General features: G+C 44.8%; 1 protein-coding gene across 9 annotated transcripts in view; it reads left to right on the forward strand.

Annotated features, from left to right (window-relative positions):
• Positions 1-21,762, forward strand: part of HIVEP2 (HIVEP zinc finger 2) — a 150,900-nt gene extending 129,138 nt beyond the window's left edge. For all 9 annotated transcript variants that reach the window (XM_075708429.1, XM_075708428.1, XM_075708427.1 and 6 more), the window contains 5 exons: positions 532-686; positions 5,791-5,966; positions 8,599-8,700; positions 9,247-10,157; positions 19,973-21,762. In XM_075708429.1, the coding sequence (XP_075564544.1) occupies positions 532-686; positions 5,791-5,966; positions 8,599-8,700; positions 9,247-10,157; positions 19,973-20,791 (2,163 nt within the window). In that variant the 3' untranslated portion in view covers positions 20,792-21,762. The remainder of the gene's footprint in view (positions 1-531; positions 687-5,790; positions 5,967-8,598; positions 8,701-9,246; positions 10,158-19,972) is intronic.
• Positions 21,763-25,251: the final 3,489 nt, after the last annotated feature.

Below are 25,251 nucleotides of genomic sequence, written 5' to 3' on the forward strand. Positions count from 1 at the left end.
AAGTGAGGCTTTTAAAGCCCTCCCTTCATGTGTGCCAGAGCCTGATACATTATCTCCTTTTATTTTGTCCTTTGTTTTTGCCATGTCCTGATTGAAACAGTGTCAGACACAAACATCCATGTGTGTTCGTAAGTAAAGATTAAGTTAAAATTGAGTAAGGATCTTCAGATCCATTTAATGTCTTTTACGTGCTGACTCTTCCTCATGGACTAAGCATTAGATAATGGTGCCAGGGAAAATTCTGTAATGGCAGTAAATTACTGTCTAAGGCTTTTCCATCTCTATTTTCCATGATTTTTTTCTGAGGAAGGATATGGTGCTGTCTTTTCTGTCAAGACTCTTGTAAAAATTTGTCCATGCTGCCCCCTCTCTTATTCTCCGTCAAATTAAATGGGACAAATGAATTCATCTTATAGAGTTGCACCAAAATGAGAGTTTGGCTTTGACCTGGAATGTTAAAAGTACTTGAAATGAAGTGTGCGTTTATTGTGTGCTCCAGCAGTAACACCCTTCCTTGACTTTGTTCTACAGATGAAACACGAGCCATTCTTCTTGTTTGGCAGCAAGCTTGAAAAGAAAGTAGTGGGGAATATTATAAAAGAAAGAGTAAAAGGAGACATTCATGGAGATAAAGACATTACATCCAAACAAACTGAGCCGATACGAATTAAAATCTTTGAAGGAGGGTAAGAAAATGCAACTGGAAATTTCAAGCTCAGCCTGTCATTTTAAAGACATTTGAAAATGAATATGAATGAATTAGGATGTGAACAGTCTCCTGTATTCCTGCCATGTCTTGTAGCTCCCAAGCCTCTTCTTTTTTTATGTATATGTCAGTCTTAAACTACAGGGTACCTGTGTACTTAACTCTTGGCTCTACTTTGCTATTAGGACAATTATATCTTCTGTCTGTGTGAGAGCACTCCCTCAAAATTGTTAGTGTTGTTCCTTACGTCATAAAGAAATGGATAAATGGTTAACATTTTGATATTTTCTATACCATTTCTTTGTATTTAATGGCTTCCATGAGGTTATCTTTCCATTTTTAGAGTCTGTGTATGTCCACTCACTTGAACGGGTTAGCTAGGCATGCTTATTCTTATTCTTGTAATTTTTTATTATTTACTGAAGTTGGATTTTGGAGGTAAAATGTGAGATGACAATGAAATCTATGGTATCTAAGCCTAATCCATAGATCTGTCATATATGGTTAATAAAATAATGTTTAATTTTACCATTGCCATCTATCACTCAAGTGATAACAGAAACAAGTAAGAGAGGGAAAAGGGAGACCTGAAAGTTCATTAGCATTGTTTTGAAGCTTATGAAGCTTGTTATAAAACACAAATGAAATGAACACTTGTTTGCCTCTGCAGTACACTCTAAAATGGAAGATATTGTTTTATTTCTTTTACAGAATTCTGACACAATGCAATTAATTCGCCAGTTGTTAGTAGTGAATAGTCAGGTAGCTGAACAAGATGTGGTTTTCAGTCTTACCAAACTCAGATGGTCTCACAGCACTGTTTTATTGGGGTAACTAAATAGGTCAGGATAGAGATGTGAGAAATTCGTACATCCATTTCCTTCTCCCATCAGTTTGTACACTTTAAAATCTCAGTTGTCCTTCATTAACATTATGTGTTTTGGCTCCACTTGGATAGTCTCCATGAAATGAGCATTGGCATTTCTCTGTAGTCTGCAAGAGTGAAGGAGTATAGCCTACATCTTCCCTGAAAGATTGAAAATGTTACTTTGGAGATTGTGATAGGTATGCTGGCCCAGACATCCTCATCCTGGCTGTTGTCTGTAATTGTACATTGTCCTTGTACCCAAGCCAGTAGGCTGGCTGCACAAGAGTGACCCAAATTCAGGGGTGAGCCTAAGTCTACAAGAAGTTTAAAGAGCTGTTGCTTCACCTCACACCCACTTTGAAGTACAAAATTTGCCTGCTTCCTGCTATGCATCATTTCTGAATTTGGATCACCCAGCTGAAGATAGTCTGCACTGCTGTAAGCTGTGTGATGAGAGGTCAGAAAAGTAAAAGTGTGTTAAGAAAAGCAACTTAAAGGAGGATTCAGATAAGTGTGAGCTGCAACAGATCACTCTATAAAATGCCTCTATCATCTAACACCTTCTTTAAGAAACTTTGCATGTTACTTACACCATCTTAAGTTTCCCTGTGCACCAATAAGGTCTATGAAACTATTTGCATAAAGACATATAATTCATGTGTCCCCTAGAAATGTGTCCCAGTAATACTTGGCTATGTTTAGGTATCCTTTGAGTAGAACAAAACGTAAGAAACCTTGATGTGCACATTAATTTCTGGAGTGGGAGGGACAAATAATCTGTGGAATAGACTGGGACTTCCCCAATACACGCATATAATCCGCAAAGCTACAGTGAATGAGATGATATAATGTTAATGGGTCCACTCTTTTTGTATACATCATAATTTTATCATACATTTTATAGGAATTATTTGTGGAAGGGTAGATCTATTATTTTAATTAGGTTGGTCTTTTTTTTTTAAATGGGTCTAATATTCTTTACGTATTATAACCATGTCTTTCATTGTTTTCTGTCCTGACTATTGAATTTGTCCTCCTCTTCAGGGTTTTGTTTATGACTTCTGAAAGCTAGTTTTTAACATGGGTGGGTTTCCATGCTTCCTTGCTCTTTGTAGAGCTATTCTGTTGTACTCTGTTCTGCTCTACTCTCGTCAAGCTCATCTTCGTGTCATCTTGGCATGTGCAAGTGGTGCACTGAACTATGCAGCAAATGTCTGTCATCTTTGTTTCACATTTTCTCCCCTGGACAGACAAGCATGCATGGTGATACCTTGTTTCAGCAGCGTATTTTCATTTTGTTTTCTGTTTGTCTTGGGGAGTGGATTTGCTTAGGCTTCTTGATTGCTTTTGCTTTGTAAGTGTGAAGAAGGCAATTCAGAATCCATAGTTGAGAAAGATCTACGGTTGTCAGTTTTCGGTTTGTGGGAAAGCCTGTCCACTAGGCAGGGAAGTGCAGTTGTGCAGCTGCCTTGTTCCAGGGGAGTGAAGTGCTCGTATGGCAGGTGGGCAAAAAGCAAATAGACGGGGCTGGGGAAGAGTGAGAAGAAGCTGAAGGAACAGGATGAATGGAGTTGAGCCAAAAAGTAGATGTCACAGCATATCACCACCTCGCTGCACCAAAGACCATCAAGAGCAGTTTGTAAGCATCGCAGCAGAGGGAGTTTTGAAGGAAGAAGCTAACAACCATATTATTACCTCTGGCAGGTGCCTTGATTTGAATGAAATGATCTGAATCACAAAATCTGCTTTCCATCACCTGTGACTGCAAAACCCTGATGGGATATGAAGCAGTGTTCCTCAAAGAAAAGCAGCAATATGAAGTTCAGTACTTGCTGCAGTGCAGTTAGTTACTAATGGCATGAAGTGAAAAGAAAGGAGGGACAGGGCAAACATGCCTGCTCACCTGACATCTGACTTAATCACATTATCAGCTGACAGCAAGAGTTCACGGTTTGCTTATGTTTGTGCTTTTACATCTATCAGTAATAGGATCTAATTGAAAATCCCCAATAAAATAACATTTTGGATAGAAATTGCAGGACTTGTTAATGCTTTTTAACTCTAGAGTCCCATTCAAATCAAGCTCAGAGCAGCAGTGACCTGCTTTTCCTTATATGACCTGCTCTTTCCTTATATGAAAGTTGTGTAGTGGGCAGGGGGAAATTACTGAAAGCCTTGAGAGAGGCACGAGTTAGTAGTAAGAGCTAATATTCCTGGGGGCTAGAAAAATAATCACCATAGACTCAGTCTTCTGGTGTTTCAGTTTTTGGACGAGGCCATCTTTAAGTGTCAAATTTGCGTGTGTCATTTTTCTTACACTTGTCATTATGGTGAAGCATACTTAGAGAGTCAAGGTCAGTTATGGCCAAGAACCGTCCATATGAATGATGAAGAGACAGATCTTGTCTAATTGTCTTTGTGCCCAATGAGATCTGACAGGTGACAGAAGCCAGTGGAATGAGGTCAGGCAGAGGAACAGCAGAGATGGAGCAACAGAAAAGCACATGTTATAACACAGCATTTATCTTACTAGTATCAGTCAGGGGTGATATGGTAGACTCCATCCCAGCAAGATCAGACTGCAAGGAGAGATGAAAAGAAGATAAAATGGCAGTCTTTCAAACAATAATGGACATTTTTTCTGTCTGTGGGAGAAAGCCTGGAGGTAGTTGATGAAGCAGTGGATAGATGACAAGGAGTCATTGGCATGTGTGTGTGAAGGAGAACCTGGGAAATGGGGCAGACAGAAAAGCAGAATCCCAGAAATGTTACACAAAAATACCTGCTGGAGAGATGGCTAAATATTAAATGACATTAGACTATGCCAGTTTTGCCCAGAGTACCAGGGACAATGAAGGAAAAGGGAAAGGGCCAACTTTATTGGAAAGAAGATGAAAAGAACTGAATTTAGGGACCCACATTTGAAAGAGGAGCTGATGTGTTTAATAGATAATAAGATAGACATGAGAACAGGACAGTGTCTTATGTATTTCTAAGATATTAGCTTCAGTATTTATATTGCCAGTGATATAGCTGAACATATGGAAGAAGTGTTCATCTAAGTAAAGCACACTTGAAAAATATTTCAGCTCTGTAACCCAAAAATTGCCACTTGCTTCTTGTAGAGTTATCATCACATTAACAGAATCTTTCACACAGTCCCTTATTTATTTAAAGCACTGACTGTCAGTAACCAACGATATTTTGTGGGCTGCAGATCCACAGGGTGACTGAAAGTACTTTGTGCTGCTTAGGGAGAGGGCAGCGGAGGACAGAGGGCAGAAAAAATATTATTTCTCAGTTCTCGCAATTTCTGGATTTTACTTTGGGTGAATGAGGATGAAATTCTCCCTCTAGGGAATGCCCAGCACTCTTCAAACCTCAAAACAGCCTGAGCAGATCCCCTGGGCCCTTTTAGATTTCAGTATTAACAATTTATCAAGATAGTAAAGGCAATGTGCAGCTCTACATAGATTTGCATATCTTATTTATTGTCTAACTACACGCTATGTAATCAGCAAAAATAGCATGGAATGCTTACGCCTGTGCTAAGAAAAAAATCCTTTAACAGCTTTCTGCTGAGTATGCAGGTTGGAAGTTTCCCATTTTATTTCTAAAGCAGCACGTACCTGAGTGAACTCAACTTGGTGTCCCTTAGGGAGGGATCCATCTTTGGAACGTCAGGCATCTGTAGTGTAAATGTGTACATCCTTGCTAGTCATCTGCGTTCCCTTTATGCTTAATGGGGAGAAACGGGCATTTCCAGGATGTAATTTATCTGATCCCAAGGGATAAATACACTAAAATAGTTAAATGAACTGTGCCACAAAACAACGCTGTTTTCAGTGGTGGTAGATGCCTACATTGTACAAGACTACAGTTAGCTGAAATAAATCCAGCCTGCAGACTTGTATTTGGAGTTGCGCTGTGCCTATAGGAATGGTAGCTAATCTGTTTCCTGACAAGGTGGTTATACTGTTCTCACACTGCAACCCTTTGGTCTCGTATTGTTAAAGCACATTGGGACCAGTGCGTTCCCTGAAAGGCAAATATACTTTGTGAGTTCCAGCCTGAAAATTCACTAGTTCTTATGGACTTCTGTGGATTTGTTATGATGAGATATATACAGGATCAGGATCAGATGCATAGAGGTGATGTTTGTCCATGTATGTGACCTGAAGTCTGCATGATTTAAATGCTTGCTCTCTTCCAACAGGTATAAATCAAATGAGGATTATGTCTATGTCAGAGGTCGTGGCCGAGGAAAGTACATTTGTGAAGAATGTGGAATTCGCTGCAAAAAGCCAAGCATGCTCAAAAAACATATCCGCACTCATACTGATGTCCGGCCTTATGTATGCAAGCTGTGCAATTTTGCCTTCAAAACTAAAGGTACTCGACCCTTTTTGCTGAACTCCTGCCACTTCCCAAACAAATCTTGAACTATTTTGCCATGTAGGATCCAAGCACCCTTTGCAATCAAGGAGAGAATTTTCTTCAGAATAAAATTATTGTGTTTATGTATACAGAAATTCATGAGAGAGGTTTTTCTCTTCTGTTTAATTGATCCAGGGATTTTGTGAGACTCTGAGACTCCTTGAATAGCTTCATTAAGAGCTATAGGCTCTTGGCTGGTCCATCTGTCTGCAGAGAAAATGTAGTAGTATAAGAACCTCCCTTACAAATAATACTTTCTGCCAAAATTGTTACATGGTGCAAATTTTAATTGCAGCAACACTTAAATGCTACCAGGAGAGTACACTTGTTATGACATAATGTAGAAGCAGAGCATCAGCTGCTGAGGAAAACATGCCTTCACGGGCTTTACAGTGGGTCAGTTTCAAGTTTATAAATAATGTATGTCTCCCAGATGGGCCACTCCATCCACTGTGGCATTAATTATGGATAGAGATCTGATAGCTTGTGTTCACATGTATTTATCAGCACAGAAAAAAGCTTCCATTTGTCACCCTGAGGCCACAGATAATGATATTCTTTGGAATTCGGATTTGCGTTGCAACTATCTCCTTAAAAGAAAAAAAAATCCTTTTCTTTGGTAGCATTTCTTTGTAGCACAGCCCAAATGAGCCTTACATTCTCAGTTTCTTAGCTTCCCTTTGGCATACAAGGGAAACGGATTCTGGTCCCAGTGTGGTGAACTTACTTGAAGCAGGAGAGAGGAAGCTGAAGGAAATTTCTCCCAAGATCCCAGTGCAACTTCATGGCTGTTTTGAGGATTGAGTATTGTCATAGTTTCCATGACTCCAGCACTTCTTCCTCTGCCAAAGATGGGAATGGTAGTAGACCCATCAACCTAATTTAAGATGAGAACTTTCATGGGGGTGTAGAGACAAAGACAAGGAGCTGCTCGTTCATAGTCCCAATAGACCATCTGGTGAGCTGTTCTCGGATCATTGTTTACATTTGCCATTGCTGGAGGAATGGGTCTTGAGGAGGGACTTGAAGGAGGATTGTGGTTTTGCAGCTGTGTTCAGAGAGGACATTCCAGGAAGAGCAGATGGCATGGAAAGAAATGTGAAATTGCTTGCTGAGGCTAGCATTTCTGGCAGAGAAGAAGAAACAGGGAGGAGGTGGTACGCTATTGCACAAGAAGGGCACGAGTACAAAGAGGCTAAGTTATTCTTCAAAGTACATGAAGTGTTTAACTGGTGTATTACTGCTTATGAGCAGCTGTCAGCCTCGTAACAATTGTCGCTATTTTGCTGAGAACAGTAGGGTACAGACCTTCAGAGGCACTTAGGTTTTCAGTGTACACCCTGAGTGTTTAGCCATCCAGAGGCATCAGTGGCCAAGTTAGACTTTTCATGCAGTGCACAGGCACAATAAGAAACTCTTACTCAGAAGGGAATTATTTGAACTAGCTGGGACTGAAAGTCAGAGGAGAGAAGCCTGGCTTGTGAGCTTCTAACCACACCTCCACTATCCAACAGCGTGGTGCAGTATTCCTGCCCTCAGGTTACATGTGCCACATGCACCTTCTGGGGATGCTGGTTGGGGTCCCAAAAGCAGCATAGGTACATTCACAGAGTGCTTTCCTTGAGCTAAGAAGCACCATGTCGTGATAGTGGGTTGGGCTTGCTTGTGCCATGCTTCCCCGTTGGGTGTTGCAAATGTGACTGAAGTGGCTAATGGATTAGAGTGATACTGTTATTTCTCTAGCTTGTGCTTTGTGCTCAAGATTCTTTGCCATGAAATGTCTCTTGGGGCCAGTCTCAACCCAGTTTTCTTATCTGTGAAAAAAACAGACCAAGACAGGCACTCCAGAAAGTCAATAGTCTAGTGTTAGATTGCTCCCTCAGGGGAATGGGAGATCTGATTTCAAACCCCTGCTGTGTCTGGTTCAGATCCGTACTCCAAAGTAGGGAGCTTAGCCTGGATCTCCCCCATCCCAGGTGAATGATGTAAGTACAGCTCCTCTCAGTCCTGCGATTGCAGCTAGATGGTAAACTTGCATAGAGAAGTCTCCCATAAATGTCTTTTTTGTGGGGTACTTCTACTTCAAAATGCTTCGAACACACTGAACGTTTGGAGCCTACATGTGAAGTAAATGGGAGCCCTTAGCTTGAAAGTACTGCTTTCAAGGAAGCTAGGAGTGTGAGCCCTGAACGGCTGGTGTGCATTGGACTTATTTGATGTCCAGGCAGTCTGTACATATCATGAACACTGAGCCCAGGGATACGTAACATCCAAAAGTGAGTTTTTTAGCTTGTTGAGGTGCCTAAATTTCATGTGGAAAATTGTAGAGATGCCTATATACCTCTCAGGTGCTGAGTTGAAGTTTATTTGAAAATTTTGGTTTTTTGGAAAATACAAAAACCCACTCTCATTAAAACAGGCTCTGAGGGCAATGGGCTGGATGAGTCAGCTCTGTTTGTTGAGGTTTTTTTTTTAAACTAAAAACCACCACCCATCTGCAGGATAACGGAGTTAAGATACACCAAAACCTGACTTGAAGAGTGATCTTTGCTGTTGTCCATTAATAAGATTAATCTCTGATCCGTAGGAAATCTGACAAAACATATGAAGTCTAAAGCACACATGAAAAAATGCCTGGAGCTTGGAGTATCAATGACATCCATAGATGATGCTGAAACTGAAGAAGCAGGTATGTCAGAATGATTTAATTTAGTTGGAATGGCCTCTGGAGTATGCAAATGACTCATTGCACTTTAGCACAGTGGCTGGCATGGGAAGATATATTAAGTGTATTTGGGGCATTTTTTTAATTAAGACGCATCTTCTTAATAAACAGGAAGTATAAAAAATCAATCCAATCCATTTGTCTGAGTTACATTTTTTATTAAGATACGTGGGGAGGAGCTAGAAATAAAAGTATGATCTGTTGTCTTCTGTCTAATACAAAGTTCCCAATCTTCAATTTAGATGTGAGAGATGGCAACGTTTAGTGAAGTTGCAAGGTGGGGTAGGGTGAATTTGATTTTTATACTTCCTTTCAAATATAGAATTTTAAGGTACTATTATGAAAAATTAAGGTTTCAGACTATGAAGAATGGCTTTATGCAGCCATTCCAGATGAAGAGCATCCAGCGATGGCAACGGCAATGGGTATGCTGGGTGGGGAATGAATGTGGCGGAAGGCATAAGAGGTGGAGTGTGTGCTCACCATTTTGACTTGCCATGGCTGTTTCAGAAAACATGGAGGACATGCAGCAGGAGGCAGAGAAGAGTAGCAGCCTGGCAGGTCTTTCAGCAGAGCACCAGTTTTCTGACGCGGAGGAGTCAGATGGCGAGGATGGCGATGACAATGACGATGACGATGAAGATGAGGATGATTTTGATGATACTCAGGGAGACTCGACACCAAAAACCAGATCAAGAAGCACCAGCCCACAGCCCCCTCGGTTCTCCTCCCTGTCGGTGAACTCAGCTGGGGCGTCGCAGGGGGCTTCCCCCGAGGGCTCCCTTCCCGTGGGACACTCCTCCCTCATCAGTTACTTGGTCACCTTACCTAGCATTCAGGTTACTCAGCTTATAACACCAAGCGACTCCTGTGAAGACTCACAGATGACAGAATATCAGAGGTTTTTCCAGAGCAAGAGTACCGATTCAGAGCCCGATAAAGACAGGTTAGACATACCTAGCTGCATGGATGAGGATTACGTGCTTTCGATAGACCCCAGTTCGTCTCCAAGGGACCTCTCACCTTCCAGTCGACAGTCGTCACCTGGCTACGATTCTTCACCCTATAGAGATAACTCACCAAAGAGGTATTTAATGCCAAAAGGGGATTTGTCACCCAGAAGGCATCTGTCACCCCGAAGAGATATTTCACCCATGAGGCACCTTTCCCCACGGAAGGAGGCTGTGCTGAGGAGAGAGTTATCCCCAAGACGGGACGCATCACCAAGACGTCACCTATCGCCAAGGAGACCAATGTCACCAGGAAAGGATGTGTCTGTTCGAAGAGATTTGTCTCCTAGGCGAGAGAGGAGATACATGGCCTCTGTTAGAGCGGCATCTCCCCGGAGGGGCTTATACCATAATCCGGCGTTGTCCATGGGTCAATATTTACAGTCTGAACCTATTGCAGTGGGGCATTCAGTAAGTATGACAGAGTATTTTCACTCCTGTTGTCAAAACCAGTGTTCTAACCTAATCTGTGCATAGTATTTTAAAAAACTGTGCAGCTTTGTAGAAGAAGAAGGCATATGCTTTGACCCTTGTCGGGAAGTCCTGGAACAAATGCAAGAAATTCAGAATAGATGGGGACCAAGTTGGATGTTGATTAAGTTAGATGCCATAGAGTCAGCCTAAGGGTCAAATCTTCACTTGGTACAAGCCTGAGTAGCTCCATTAACTTCAATGAAATTAGGCTGGCTTACATTAACTGCCCTCGTCTTCGTTTTAAAACGGCCCAGGAAGCTTACATGGCGTGTGGGGCTTGTTACAGCACTGTAAAACCTTTTACCTCCCAGACTGTCAGATGGGATCGAGCCCAGATCAGGGCTTAAGGCCCTGATACTGCAGTATGGTGCCCATCACTGATGTATTGTTTAATGCAATAAAAACACTAAAAAAAATAGAACCTCTCCGAAAAGCAGGGTGCCCATTGACATCAGGATCTATGACTGGAGTTTAAAGGATATTATCGTGTGACAGGAGCAGGCAGCTGTCTGCCCCGCAGAAAGCGCCATCAGGACTGGCTGTTTCGACAGGGACACAACCGTCTGGGTGGAAATGGAAATATGCAAAACTTGCACAGCTGCTGTCTGTGCTGTTCCCTTTCAGTAAATCAGCTCTCAGAAACTGCCGACTTGGCACTTTGGACAGGCCCTAGCATTCACAAAGCACTCACTCCACAAATAAATTTGGTCTTTAGAGTTAAGGAACGGCCTCACTATGTATGCATTTATTTATTTATTTATTTATTTTTTTAGTCTGCTTCCCTCGCTATGTTTGATGTTGCTGCTGCCCTCTCACTGCCTGCCTCGTCAGCCCGTATGCGTGGGTGTAACCCCGGCAAGCTGTGACAGGCTCCCGCTGCCTCCCTGCCCTCCTCCCAGCACGGCTCTCCTCCCTGCTTCCCCATCGACAGTCTTCTCGGCTTTTTGTGTGATCTTTGTGGTTCTTCTCTGTAGAGCAGAAGAGTTGAACCCTGAGCTCATAAAATCGGTGTTTCCAGAGCTCTGGGGTGAATTCCTCTGTGGAGCCAGGCTGATGTGTTACCTGCACCTGGGAGCGGAGCGAGGGATGTAGCTGGGCAAAGGTGGCGGAGGCAAGGATGGACCGAACAGAGCTGAGATGCCTCCAGCTTGGCAGATCCAAAGTGGCTTCCCAGGGAGAAGGGGGTTAAGGGAAAGCTGCAGTGTGAGCGGCCATGTGTGTAGGAGAGAGCAACACAGGTACTTCTCCCACATCTTAGAGATGGCCCCGTGGCCTGGTAAGTTGTTGGAGAGAGCAGCAGAGCGGGGTGGCTGATAAATGGTCCTTGAGGAAGGGCATGTTGAAACCCTGCTGCACTCTCATGGGGGTGATCACTGCGCAGCTGAGAGAGGATACAAATCCAGCCAGCAGTCCTACTGACTAAGGAAGCACAAAAAGAGGATAAAGAGCCACCAGTTTAACAGTCATTATGTCTTAATATCAAATGAAAGGGGTTATGTGAGACGCTACAGCTGACATTGTGCAGGGAGCCCAAGTCCCTAATGTCCTGTGTTAGACACTTCCACTGGCATCCTGTAGTAGAGATTTTGCATGTGTGATGATACTGGCAAAAGGGTATGTAAGAGTCACCCTTGGCCATCTGACAGTTCTTGCTGTAATGTTTGCCTTGTGTGTTATGCACACCTTCCAGCAAGGCGTTTAGCACATTGTAAGGACTCTTTTAGCACCCTTAGCTCCTTCTTTTGGAAAGTCCACCATGCCAGATGGGCTTTTAACACTTACCTTATTTTTGAGGTAGGACCAGGCACATGGCAGTGAAAAACCCAATGTAAAAGATCATTTGTCCTACAGAAAGCATCTGTAACTCAGTGACATGTTGAGTGTGTTGAGAGAGAAACCCCAGACCTCAGTACAGTTACTGGAACCTGAACACGGGCATCACTGGAAGCGGAGCCCAGGCAAATTTAAATGAGGAAATGACAAAGTGAGGATGATTGCCCATCTTGACAAAAAACTGCAATGAAGGAAAGATGGATTCCTAAACTCTTGATGCCTTTCTGGAAGACATACTTTAGCCAAACAGTAGTTGAGTTTAGGTGAAACACAAGTTATTATACTCAGTGTGTGGGAAGACAAAGAACACCTGAGCTTGCTATAAATGAAAGCTGTCAGAGAAGAAAAAGGAATAAAGGCTGTTTTTCACTTTCAGAGAAGTGACATCCAGCAAATCAGAACATGATTAGCAACTGCATCAGTGATGCAGATGCCAGCTTACAATCCTGCTTCCTCTTTCAGAGCTGCATTGGGTTCCCAGTTCCTGCAGTAATAAGAGTAGTTTTGTGCTTCTGCTGCCTGCAGTTCCCAGAAGAGGCCAGTTTTCTTTCTTCTCCACTGAAATTGATGTATTTGCTCTAGTGTCTTTGGCCAGTGCTGGTCTAATTCCCCTTCAAGTTGCTTCCCCTTGAACGTTCATGCACTTTGGTGGTCCTGTGCAAAGAGCTTGTAAAGTGCTCTGGCATTGAAAGCACCACATAGAAAGCAATTGAAATTATTTCTTTAGGAAGTGGAAAAGAGCATGGGGAAAGTAACTATTTTTGTAGATTGTACAAAAACACAGAAAAATATACTTTTTTTTCTTTGGCAGTTAATAACAGGATACACTCTTGCAACAGGATACTCTCTCCAAAGTAGCCTAAGGCTCTGGTTGATGCTGGTGCACATTTGGCTTTAGCAAATTAAATGCCTGTCTTTAAATTTAAAGGCAGATCCCCATTGCTCTCGAAATACATTCAGGTTGTTCTCTTCTGTCAATGCCAGAGGTTTCTGTCCTTTCTGAGGAGGCTGGTGCCATTATTGAAGGGCTCTGATTCTTCTCCCCAGTGATTTTATGCCAGTCCTGAGAGAAGGAGGAGAGATGAGAAGGCTGCTTTTGTGCACACTGAGTGCATCTCTGTTAGCATTTTAGTTTGGATCAGGCATATGTATCTGTTGTCACATTTATTGTGCTTTGACTTACATTGCAGAGCAGTCTTGGAGTAAGTGACCTGGGTTGTTTTCAGATGAAATTAGACCAGAAAATGTGCACCAGGAGCGCAGCAGGTGCACTTAAACTGTGAGTGGGCATTCAAGTGAGCGAGAAGACACCGCATAGGGTTAGTCCGAAGCAACCTTCCCCTCCAACCCCCTAACACTCACATCATGAACATGGGATCCAGCACCAACAGTTTTCACTCTGTTCCTGCTTGTCCCCACTCCTACTACACCCTGCTACTTCCAAGTGTGGACCAGAGCTTTTGCTGCTTCTTCCAGTCCCAGGGCTAGACACAATGAGACTGTGAATATGTCTTGCTGTGAGCCATATAAACTTGTCCCTAGCAACTCTCTTAGCTTCTAGGAGGCAGTGGATTTTGCTTGTGTTGCTGTTTTGTTGCACTTCATTCATTTTGAAATCTGAAGCCTGTCTCAATATATTCAGAAGGGCTGAAGGGAGTTAGGCACCACTTTCTCGCCCAAGAGTTGGCGGGACTCATTGAGAGGGCTTTAAACTAGGTTTGAAGGGGGAAGGGGATATAAACAGGCCCGCTAGTAAGGAGCCCAGGGGCGGCATGGCAACATTGGGGGCAAAATCGACAGCCCAGCTTAAGTGCATGTACAGCAATGCACGTAGCATGGGCAACAAACAGGAGGAGCTGGAGGCCCTTGTGCAGCAGGATGGCTATGACATAGTCGCCATCACGGAAACGTGGTGGGACGACTCTCATGACTGGAGTGCTGCACTGGAGGGCTATAAGCTCTTCAGAAGGGATAGGCAGGGTAGGAGAGGCGGTGGGGTGGCTCTGTATGTTAGGGAGTGTTTCGACTGCATAGAGCTCGACAGTGGTGATGACAAGGTGGAATGCTTATGGGTAAGGATGAGGGGGAAGGCTGGAAAGGCGGATGTCCTGTTGGGAGTCTGCTATAGACCACCCAACCAGGAGGTAGAGGTAGATGAGGCATTCTATAAGCGGCTGGCAGAAGTGTCGCAATCGCTAGCCCTTGTTCTCATGGGGGACTTCAACTTGCCAGACATCTGCTGGAAATACCACACAGCAGAGAGGCAGCAGTCTTGGAAGTTCCTAGAGCATGTGGGGGATAACTTTCTAATGCAGCTGGTAAGCGAGCCTACCAGGGGAGGTGCCCCGCTTGACCTGCTGTTTACCAACAGAGAAGGGCTTGTGGGAAATGTCGAGGTCGGAGGCTGTCTCGGGCTTAGCGACCACGACATGATAAAGTTCTCAATTTTGGGTGATGCTAAGCGGAGGGGCACCAAAACTATTACCATGGACTTCCGGAGGGCAGACTTTGCCCTCTTCAGGACCCTGGTTGGGAAAGTCCCTTGGGAGGCGGTCCTGAAGGGCAAAGGGGTCCAGGAAGGCTGGGCCCTCTTCAAGAAGGAAGTCTTAAGGGCGCAGGAGCGGGCTGTCCCCGTGTGTCGTAAGACCAACCGGAGGGGAAATCGACCGGCCTGGCTGAATAGGGAGCTTTTGCGGGGACTCAGGGAAAAAAGGAGAGTCTACTGCCTTTGGCAGAAGGGGCGGGCAGCTCAGGAGGAGTACAGGGATCTTGTTAGGTCCTGCAGGGAGGAAATTAGAAAGGCAAAAGCCCAGCTAGAACTCAATCTGGCCAGTGCTGTAAAAGACAATAAAAAATGCTTTTATAAGTACATCAGCAATAAAAGGAGAGCCAAGGAGGATCTCCATTCTTTGCTGGATGTGGGGGGGAACATTGTCACCGAGGACAAGGAAAAGGCTGAAGTACTTAACGCCTTCTTTGCCTCTGTGTTCAACAGCCAGACCGGTCATCCCCAGGGTACTCAGGCCCTTGAGCAAGAGGATAGGGATAGGGACCAGAATGGAGCCCTCATAGTCCAGGAGGAAGCAGTTAATGACCTGCTATGCCACCTGGACACTCACAAGTCTATGGGGCCGGATGGGATCCACCCAAGAGTACTGAGGGAGCTGGCAGAGGAGCTTGCCAAGCCACTTTCCATCATCTATCAACAGTCCTGGTTAACAGGGGAGGTCCCTGATGACTGGAGGCTTGCCAATGTGACGCCCATCTACAAGAAGGGCCGGAAGGAGGACCCGGGGAACTACAGGCCTGTCAGCCTGACCTCGGTGCCGGGGAAGATTATGGAGAGGTTCATCTTGAGCGAACTCCACAGGCAAGTACAGGTCAACCAGGGGATCAGGCCCAGCCAGCATGGGTTCACAAAAGGCAGGTCCTGCTTGACCAACCTGATCTCCTTCTATGACCTGGTGACCCGCCTGGTAGATGATGGAAAGGCTGTGGATGTCATCTACCTCGACTTTAGCAAAGCTTTTGACACCGTCTCGCATAATATCCTCCTCGGGAAGCTGGCAGCTCACGGCTTAGAGAGGCATACTCTTCGCTGGGTAAAGAACTGGTTGGGTGGCTGAGCCCAGAGAGTAGTGATAAATGGTGTTAAGTCCAGTTGGCGGCCGGTCACGAGCGGTGTTCCCCAGGGCTCTGTTTTAGGGCCAGTCTTGTTCAATATCTTTATCAATGATCTGGATGAGGGGATCGAGTGCACCCTCAGTAAGTTTGCAGACGACACCAAATTGGGTGGGAGTGTCGATCTGCTCGAGGGTAGGATGGCCCTGCAGAGGGACCTGGACAGACTGGATCGATGGGCCGTGGCCAACTGTATGAGGTTCAACAAGGCCAAGTGCCGGGTCCTGCACTTCGGTCACAACAACCCCATGCAACGCTACAGGCTTGGGGAGGAGTGGCTGGAAAGCTGCCTGGCCGAAAAGGACCTGGGGGTGTTAGTAGATAGCCGGCTGAACATGAGCCAGCAGTGTGCCCAGGTGGCCAAGAAGGCCAACAGCATCCTGGCTTGTATCAGGAATGCTGTGGCCAGCAGGAGCAGGGAGGTGATTGTCCCCCTGTACTCGGCGCTGGTGAGGCCGCACCTGGAATACTGTGTCCAGTTTTGGGCCCCTCACTACAAGAAAGACATTGAGGTGCTGGAGCGTGTTCAGAGGCGGGCAACGAAGCTGGTGAAGGGTCTGGAGAACAAGTCTTATGAGGAGCGGCTGAGGGAACTGGGGTTGTTTAGCCTGGAGAAGAGGAGGCTGAGGGGAGACCTTATCGCTCTCTACAACTACCTGAAAGGAGGTTGTAGTGAGGTGGGGGTTGGTCTCTTCTCCCAAGTAGCTAGCGATAGGACAAGAGGAAATGGGCTTAAGCTGCGCCAGGGGAGGTTTAGACTGGAAATTAGGAAAAATTTCTTTACGGAAAGGGTGGTCAGGCATTGGAACAGGCTGCCCAGAGAGGTGGTGGAGTCACCATCCCTGGAGGCGTTTAAAAAACGGGTAGATGTGGCACTTCGGGATATGGTTTAGTCTGGTCTACCCTTGATTAGTCTAGAGTGGGCTTGGTAGTGTAGGTTAATGGTTGGACTGGATGATCTTAAAGGTCTTTTCCAACCTAGATGATTCTATGATTCTATGATTCTATATCCACTTGAAGGTTGATAGGACTTCAGGTGCTTTGATCATCCCAGACATATGGATATTACATTCCTTCCCAAGCACTCAATACTTTATCATCTTGAGTGAAATGCATTCCCCTACAGAGAGCCAGCATAAAACTTCTAAAGTCCAGGTAAACTGTAAATAGGTCCACTGGTGTATGTGGGCTGCTATGGTGCATTCTCAGTAGGACTGCAAATCACGCTGATCCTGCAACTGAAGTCCACTCTTCAGATTTATAGGCACTTTATTAAGCATCATGTCTTTCAGAAAGCACATCAGTAATATGCTGTGTTATTGAATGTCACAGTAGAGTTCAACATCTTCTGTTTTTTAACTTTAAAAAGCCTCAAGTACATTACGATATGGTAATCAGAGATTGTTTTCCACCCGCCATCTTTTTGCCAGCTGTGGTCTCAGACTGCCAGGAGGATGTCTGTGAAGGGTGCTTGGCTTTGAAATGCGATCTTCCTCTTAATCCCCTGTAGCCTGTTTTGGGTGATGTACCAGATACAGGGTAAACCCTATCTCATCCTTGAGGCATTCTGTGGGACCTGTGAAGCTGGATAAGGCTTTGCTCAGGGGTGTGGTGTGGCAGTCTAGCTTTATGACCAGGTCAGAGAATTTAGTGAAAAGTTCCTACAGAATATTGTTGCTTGGGAAATTATATGTCACCTGGAGCTGGAGGGAAATATGCTAAACTGTAACAAATGAGAATTAATAGGAAATTAACTGGATTCCCATCACCTGACAAAGAAAGGAGATCATCTCACTGTGCTGGCAGCAACCCATTCTGACTGCACTGCAAAAAAGATACCGTGACTTTCTGCACTGTGCTCAGTGATGGGATCTAATACTCGCCCTGTCAACAGAGTAAAGTCTTTGGATTTCCAGGATTTTTGTGACAAGAAGACAGCTCCTTTACTATTCAGTCTTTCCCCGTGAATATGTATATGTCTGTCTGCTTGTAGGTATAAAAATGCTAGATATTGGTAAAGGAAATAAAAGCAGGGTAAGAGGTATGAACAGTTGCTAATGCCTGTAACCATTTATGTTGGCCGTTTCCAAACTTACTTTCCAGAGCTAGAGAAAGATAATCTGCTATGTGCTCAGCCAGGCTTGGAAGGCATCCAGTGGACATGCACACACTGCCTATGTAGAAATTATGCATATGAGACATATATTGGATGATACTGCTGATCTTGAAGTGTGTAGCAGTTTCTATCATGTTAGCCACCTCTGTCTGACAAGGACAGACAGTTGTTCTATTCCCTTTTGAAACTGTGGCAGAGTACAAGCCAGTGTCTTTCTCAATTAGGGATTTGTGTATGACTAGGTTTGTTCTTCGATGAGTTTTACTCCTTTTTTTTCGGTTGCTTTTGCTCTATTTCCCTTAGCCCAAGTTCACATCAGATGCAATAGTGATAAATGTCATGGCTTAGGAAACAGCCAAGAGGACAGTATGACTGAGAAACAGGTTGACAGACCAAAGATGGAAAAAAAAAAGGGGGCAGACAGCTGTGCAGAGGTGAGGTTGGTGATAGGAAGGACTGACAGGGTAGGTGAACTATGTCTTGTGGCTTGGCAACCGCAGTTTATTCTGTAAATTTTTCCCCATTCAGCAGTATAACATGCTGTCACTGTGCTTTCTTATGACAGTTTCTCTTTTGTGAGACTCAAGTGTCTCACTTTCTGAATAGGAAAATTCCCAACATAGATTAGTCTCTGAATAATAACATCTCTGAAGTTCGAGTCTGATGATTATGGGTCACCCTTCCTGTCTCGACGTTGATTTATATCAAACAGGACAAAGCATCTGAGCACAGTGAGATTGAGCCCCTGGGTAGCACAGAAACTGAATCTTTAATTGCCCCCTAAACCAGTTCCCTGGGATGGGATCAAGAGGTTGCTTAACGCCTTGAGAGCTAGGATTTCCCAGCAGTGAAGTGCTGCCACTTTAATGCATTGGCGTTTAGCAGCGCAGTCCTCGGGCTGCCACACCAAGACTGTGGTAGCAGTACAGCTCTGGGGCAACTGATAGGCGTTTGGTCAATTTGCAGAGCAGAGACGAGCATTTTCGTTCATTTAATTTCCTATGGGAGTCCCCGAGAGTTGTGTGGCCAAGTCCCACACACAATTATAAAAATGTCATCCTGCACTTCTGTCATCGTTATTCCTCTGGTCTGCAATAAATGATACTTAATCATCAGATGGAAAACCAATTTTAAAAGTTAAAAATGAAACGAAGAGAAACCCAGAAGCCCAGGGCATATTTAATAGTGAGTGGGGATGGAGCTATTCATTCTTCCAAGGCAGGAACTAATGGGAAGGCACCGAAAATGTCAATATTGTGAGATCGGTTTTTATTAGCTGTTACAAAATCCCTCATTCTTCTCAAGCCCATTATGAGTGGGTGAGTCTCCCTGCGACAGACTCATCACTTTCACTCACAGCTAATGCCTGGGCTTTTGTTGTTATTTATTGTTTACACTACAGATAGGCCAGAGTGGTGCTCCATTGTCTTACTGACTATAAAAATGTGTGTCTTCGTTGCACAGAGGCACTTGAACTTTCATGGAAATACCCGTCCCCTTTCACCAAGGACTGGGGAAAGCTCACGGTGGAGGGTAGGAGGAACAAGTGCCTTCTCTGGGGCTCCAGAGCAGGATCTTTCATCAGGCAGAAAACACGTACATGCAGTCAGATTTTTCCCGTACTGCCAAGCAGTGGTGGTGAGCTGGGAGCGTTTGGATGTGTGTTTCTCTGCAAGAAAGTCTTGATACCCAGTGTGGACTGCCAATACCAGCACAGTTTGCAGAGTTTGCCAAAAGAGAGGGTAAGATGGAGGTCCTGGCCAAATTTCTCTTGGGGAATGAAACTCTATCACCCCAAATTCTCTCTTCAGTTTCAGTTGAACATAATACTCTTCACTTCCTGACCTAAATTGCTGCATTGTGTTGCTGAGCACTCTTAACTAGCTGCTGCCTTTCACCTCAGAGGCATGAGCCCTGTAGGGCTGAGCTAAGCAAAACCTCCTCTGTTGTTTGGATAAGCAATTAGTGGAGTTTTCCAAATGCTTTGGGATCCATCTGGATGAAAGGTGCTGTGTGAATGGGAGGTTGTGTTAGACAGGAAAGCAGATAGGTGGTTTGGCAGCCGGACAAGAATTTTGCTAGTAGCAGCACTGACATTTCTTTTGTTTTTTTCTGGTTACAGAGAAGGGGGTTGTCTCAGGGGCCTTACTTCAACGTATATGGAGAAAAAGGAGGTATGGAGCACCGTGGGTCTAGCCCGTTCCCCGAAGGTCCGAGCGACTACGTCTTCAGTCATCTTCCACTACACTCCCAGCAACAGATCCGAGCACCCATCCCCATGATGCCTATCGGGGGTATCCAGATGGTCCATTCAGTACCAGTGGCCCTTTCAGGTTTACATCCTCCGTCCACTCTGGCCCTGCAGAGGGAGAGCTCTGAGGAGAAGCAAAGAGGAACTGCCGAAATCCTTACAAAAGAATCGTGTAGTATGTCTAAGCACCACGAGAAACGTACCTCTCCGCACAGCTTGCACTCCGCCGCTCCCCCCAGCGCGCCCTCCTCGCCGTTGCTGTTGCTGACGCAGAGCACGTCGGAGGACAGCGTGGTAGCTACCGAGAGGGAGCAGGAGGAGAACATACAGACTTGTACAAAAGCCATAGCCTCTCTGCGAATCGCCACAGAAGAAGCCGTTCTGCACGGGGCGGAGCAGCTGCAGAGGCCTTCTGAGCCTCACCAGAAACCCTTAGAAAGTGCACATTTTAGCATTAAACACTTTAGTGGATCTGAGCCGGGCCAGACCTGTGCCTCAGCCACCCATCCTGACTTGCACGGTGGTGAACAGGACAGTTTTGGTACACCACAGACTGCGTTAGCCCATCCCGCCTTTTACAGCAAGAGCTTTGTGGACGCCCGGCAGTTGGGCTTGCACAGCAGGAGTGACCCCCCATCAAGCACACAGGAAAGGAAAGATCCGTCATCTGAGAAGAGCAAGCCACATTGATCTGAGATGCATGGAGACTTTCGCCCATACATTTACCCCACTTTTTTTTTTTTTTTTCTAGAGATAGAAGAAATATTCAACTTTACAGCATGCCTGTTCTAAGTTACAGTAGTTTGCTATTATATATACTTTTGTTATATCAAAAGAATTAGATAAAATAACAAGTCATCATGAGCCTGACCAAAACTAAATTTGAAATTCTTATTGGGTCTGGTACTTTTAAATTGTACAGATGTTTGTGCCTTTTCTTTACTTTGCTTATATTCTTATAAGCATTTTTTTAGCGGTAATTTGTACATATTTTAGAATTTGTGTATCTGCTTTGTAATAAATGTAATTTCTTTCCTTTTTTGGACACTTGGATCTAAATGATGTAAAGCAAAACAGCATCAATATATGTGAGGTTGCACTAAAACATATTTTTATATGATTAAAACTGAACAGCTTTTATGTACAGCTCTGATTCTGTAATACTAATATTTATTTACTTTGTTTCATAAATTGTAAATTTTTTTCTTAATGTTGTGGATTGCTTTTCTATGTGAAGCATGGGATTTACTGTTGCGTAATTAGAACAAAATGTATATTGTAAAACAAGATATTTAAACTAGAGTATCTTATCTTATTCTGCACTTATGCATTAGTTAAAAAAAAAAAAAAGATAAAGGATGTATCAGTCAGTTCTTAACTCTTGTAATTTTTTTTTGTCTCTTGTTTGCCGGATTGACTATAACTTAAGTGCTGATTGTGATTTTAAACTGATAGTACCGTAAAGCATTAAAGTAAAACAATGTGCTATTGTGGGTTTTTTCAAAGCTTTATAAAACAGTTATAAATATATTAAAAGTATTTGGTCTTATGTGAACATGTTGATCTATATACTCCTTTAAAAAGCTATGGGAAAACATTCCACCCCATGTAAATATGTGCAAGTGCATCACTGGTGCCGTCTGTGTAACCCCACCGGGACAGGCGAGGTTTGCTGTGCTGCCAGGCGCGGAGCCGGGGCACCGCTGGCTGCCGGGAGGCAGAGTCCGGCCGCGGCTCGCCCCGCTCCCCTGCCTCCATCAGCAGGGTGGCCAGGCCCCTACGGCCGCACGGGGCTGGGCGAGGAGCTGGCCCGCTGGCTGGCCACGCGGCCCCCCGCCGAGCCCCGGCAGTCCCCTGCGCGCCAGGGCTGACCGTGGGGTGTAGGTGTCGTGCAGGGGTGCCCCGGAGCGTCAGAGAGGGGCTTGGAGCGGGAAAACAAGGTGTTTCCTTGCACTCGAAAGCCATGGCTGGTCGCTCCCTGCTGCGGTTCCCGGGACAGCTTCAGGGGAGGCTCCGTCCCCATCCCCATCCCCGTCCCCGTCCCGTGGACGGAGGAGCGTGGCCCTGCCAGCAAGAGCACCGCCACCCCGGCCTCTTCAAGGAGTGGGATTCACGGGCAGGAAAGTCGCAGTCTTCCAGAGCAGGGTCTCCATCTGGGTGAGGTTTGCTCCAGAGGAAAGTCAGGAGGAGCCCGGGCTTGTGTTTGAACACGCGTGGTGGGTTACCGCTACCACCAGCAGCACGCGCGCGTGCACGCGCGCGCGCGCGCACAGATGAAAGAAACCAACGGCCTGGGTTATATTTTGTGCTATTTAGTGGATTATAAATCTGTGAAAACAAGTTTGTATATTGACTTACAATACATTTAAGGAGTGTTCTTTAAAAAGAAATAAATATACAGTTACATGCACGAGGTGTCTAGTTTTCATGTGTTCTTTGAATTTTCCAAGTTTACTGGCATTCCAGTGTATCGTCAGAACCTTTTATTCCCAAGCACGGCTTTTCCGTACAAGAAGCGCCCTTAAGAATGTGAGCGGCAGCGAAAAACGTGGATCATCTTTTGGCCTCCTCGGATGTTATCAAACTAAACCAGTTTATTTCTCCAATAATACCATGTGGGCGTAGAGCCACAGCTGGTACGTTGTCATAATTCTAGCATGATGGCATAGGACGAGTGTATTGTCATTATGGACGGTGACCGCTTCTAACCATTAAAGGTTAGTCTCTCATATCCACCGACCGCAGTGTTCCTACCTTTACTCCAGGTCATTACGTTAACCTTGCCAAGATAAGCGTGTGCCAGAAAACTGGCTAATCTCAGACTGGAGAGAGGAGCAGTATACGTAGTTGGAGGCGAGCAGCTTGTTGGATCATGCTTCCATAAAAAAAAAGAAGTCAATTATACATTTTAAATAAACAAGCCTTATCTGATAAAAGCCTGTCTCTTCTCCTCCTTGGCTGCATGGCTGTATTGAGAACAAAATGCTCTGCACAATGATCAGCTAATCAGGTAATCACAGATATTTTATTAAAAGGGAACCAGGCACCCCCCGATGGTAAAAGCTCTATTAACATTACTTTTATAAGCAGCCCCCTTACTGTGGGAGTTACCTCTGGCTTGTTTGATTATTTTAATTAATTTGCAGCTGCAATTTACCATCCACCTTTTCAGCCTTGGGGCAACTTTTTTTTTTTCTAATAATCATTGAGGAAGTATCACTGAAATTACATGTGATATTTTGGGGTTACAGTGGAGCAACCCTAAAGAGGTTTCAGGTACTTTTAATCTTATTTTCTTAATGAGTTATTGTTTATATGTTGCTTTGAAAAAAAAACATATCCTCATACAAGGCGTAGGCATTGATGATGACCACTTTTCATGCTTTGGAAGGGATGTGGGGGAGCAAGGCAGACGCATCTGACAAAATTTTCCCAGGCATAAGGAGTTTTTGGAACCAACATAGTGGCTACAGCAACCGGGACTGGGGGCAGATAATTTTGTGAGCGCACTGCCCGCTCCCTGGTGCAGCCCGCTCCGAGATGTCAGCAGGAACGACGGCGTGGGGCTTCATTTGTGCCCTGCTGTGCTGAGCTAACGCATCGCGCCTCAACCTACGGGCTCGGGCTCAGTGCCGCGGGAATGCGACCGGATGGCTCCCAGCCGGGGCTGTTGGTCTCTGGGCAAGACTGGCGGCGCCTGTGTGTGCTGACAGCCCCTCTGAGGGTGGTGGGGTTCCTCCAAAATACCTGGTGTGGTGGGTGCACATAGGCCTGATGGGACCAAGAAGAGTAACTCTGAGGTCTCTAATGTAAAAGTTCTGTGTTTTTAAAAGGGATGAAAAGAAGAGATTTAACAGGGCACTCTAGAAAACTGCAGAACTGAATGAGGATTTTTATATGCAGTATGTTATAGAATTTCTAAGTCAGGAATATAATTACCTATTATATTTTTCAAGAAGGTTATAATTTTCTATGAAGATCCATATGTCTCTTCTGTAAAGCACAAGGGAAATACAGATGCTCTGGCAAGCTCTCTTTATTCCCTTCTCACAGAACACTGTCACCAGAGTCACTTCAGGATTTATTTGCGTCAGCAAAACAGAGAGCATATTGGTCTCATATAACTGCCTGCACAATGCTCTTACGAAGCTTTAGATTCTGACTCAGGGTAGTAACTCCGTCGCATGTTAAATACCTTTATGAGGACTTCCCTGCTGCAGGACACATTGCCAGCAGTGGATAAGAATTAACACCAATAAAGGACATCATTAGCCCTACAGACCCAAATGGAGTCAAGCTACTTAAGTACAAAAATTTCAATCCAAGAATGCTGCAGTCAGCTCCTGTTTAATCCCAGCAGCAGGTAGACTTACAAGGTGCCTCCTTGTTTGAGGCTTCAGTTCTGCTTTTGGGCACGAGCTGAACTTCTCTCCTCAGAACTGCTTCATGCCGCTTCCCCTTCCAAACTGAGCTGGACACCAGAAACCACACATTTCTTGGCCTAGACTCTCCAAAGCACCTGCCCTACCGAGCGGGTCTTTGAAAATACCTGACATATGATGAAATGGGTCTCCCTGATGAATTATACTTATGGCAAGTGCTGTATCCTCTTCTGGATTAGCCTAATGACTTGGTGCCCCTCCCTGGGTATCTAAAAAAAAAAAAAAAAATCCCAAAATTCTGTGTTGAAACCTCTCCCTTGCTCAAGCAACAACTCCAGCCTCCTAGGAGAGTGCCCTAAGTATCATCCCACGAGGGGCAGAAGAGTCTTTTTCTTCCCTGCTGAAGTCCTGCTACTGTGAGGCAAGAAATTAAGATACATTGGCTCAGCAAGATTGCAGCCTATTGTCCCCAAGAAGAAAAGCTCTTTCCATGTGCCCTGCTCAGTAGGGAGAGAGCCATCTGGAAGGCCAGTGAGTAGAGTGGTGTGACAGAGACTTTGAAGGACAGGGACTGAGCTCAAGCCTGCAGCCTTCTAGACAGCTTGGAGAACATGGTTTCAAACATGCTTCCTACTTGGCATCCAGCTCCTTTCTGAGGTGATTGACTATCCTGTGTCCAATGGAGAGGAGGGGCAGATGACAGACTAATAGTTCTGGGCTTCAGAGACCAAGGCCCAAAAGTTAGGTGCTGCAATGCCTGAATCCTTT

This window comes from Pelecanus crispus, chromosome 3 (genome assembly GCF_030463565.1).
Source record: "Pelecanus crispus isolate bPelCri1 chromosome 3, bPelCri1.pri, whole genome shotgun sequence".
In the NCBI taxonomy this organism is placed as follows: domain Eukaryota; kingdom Metazoa; phylum Chordata; class Aves; order Pelecaniformes; family Pelecanidae; genus Pelecanus; species Pelecanus crispus.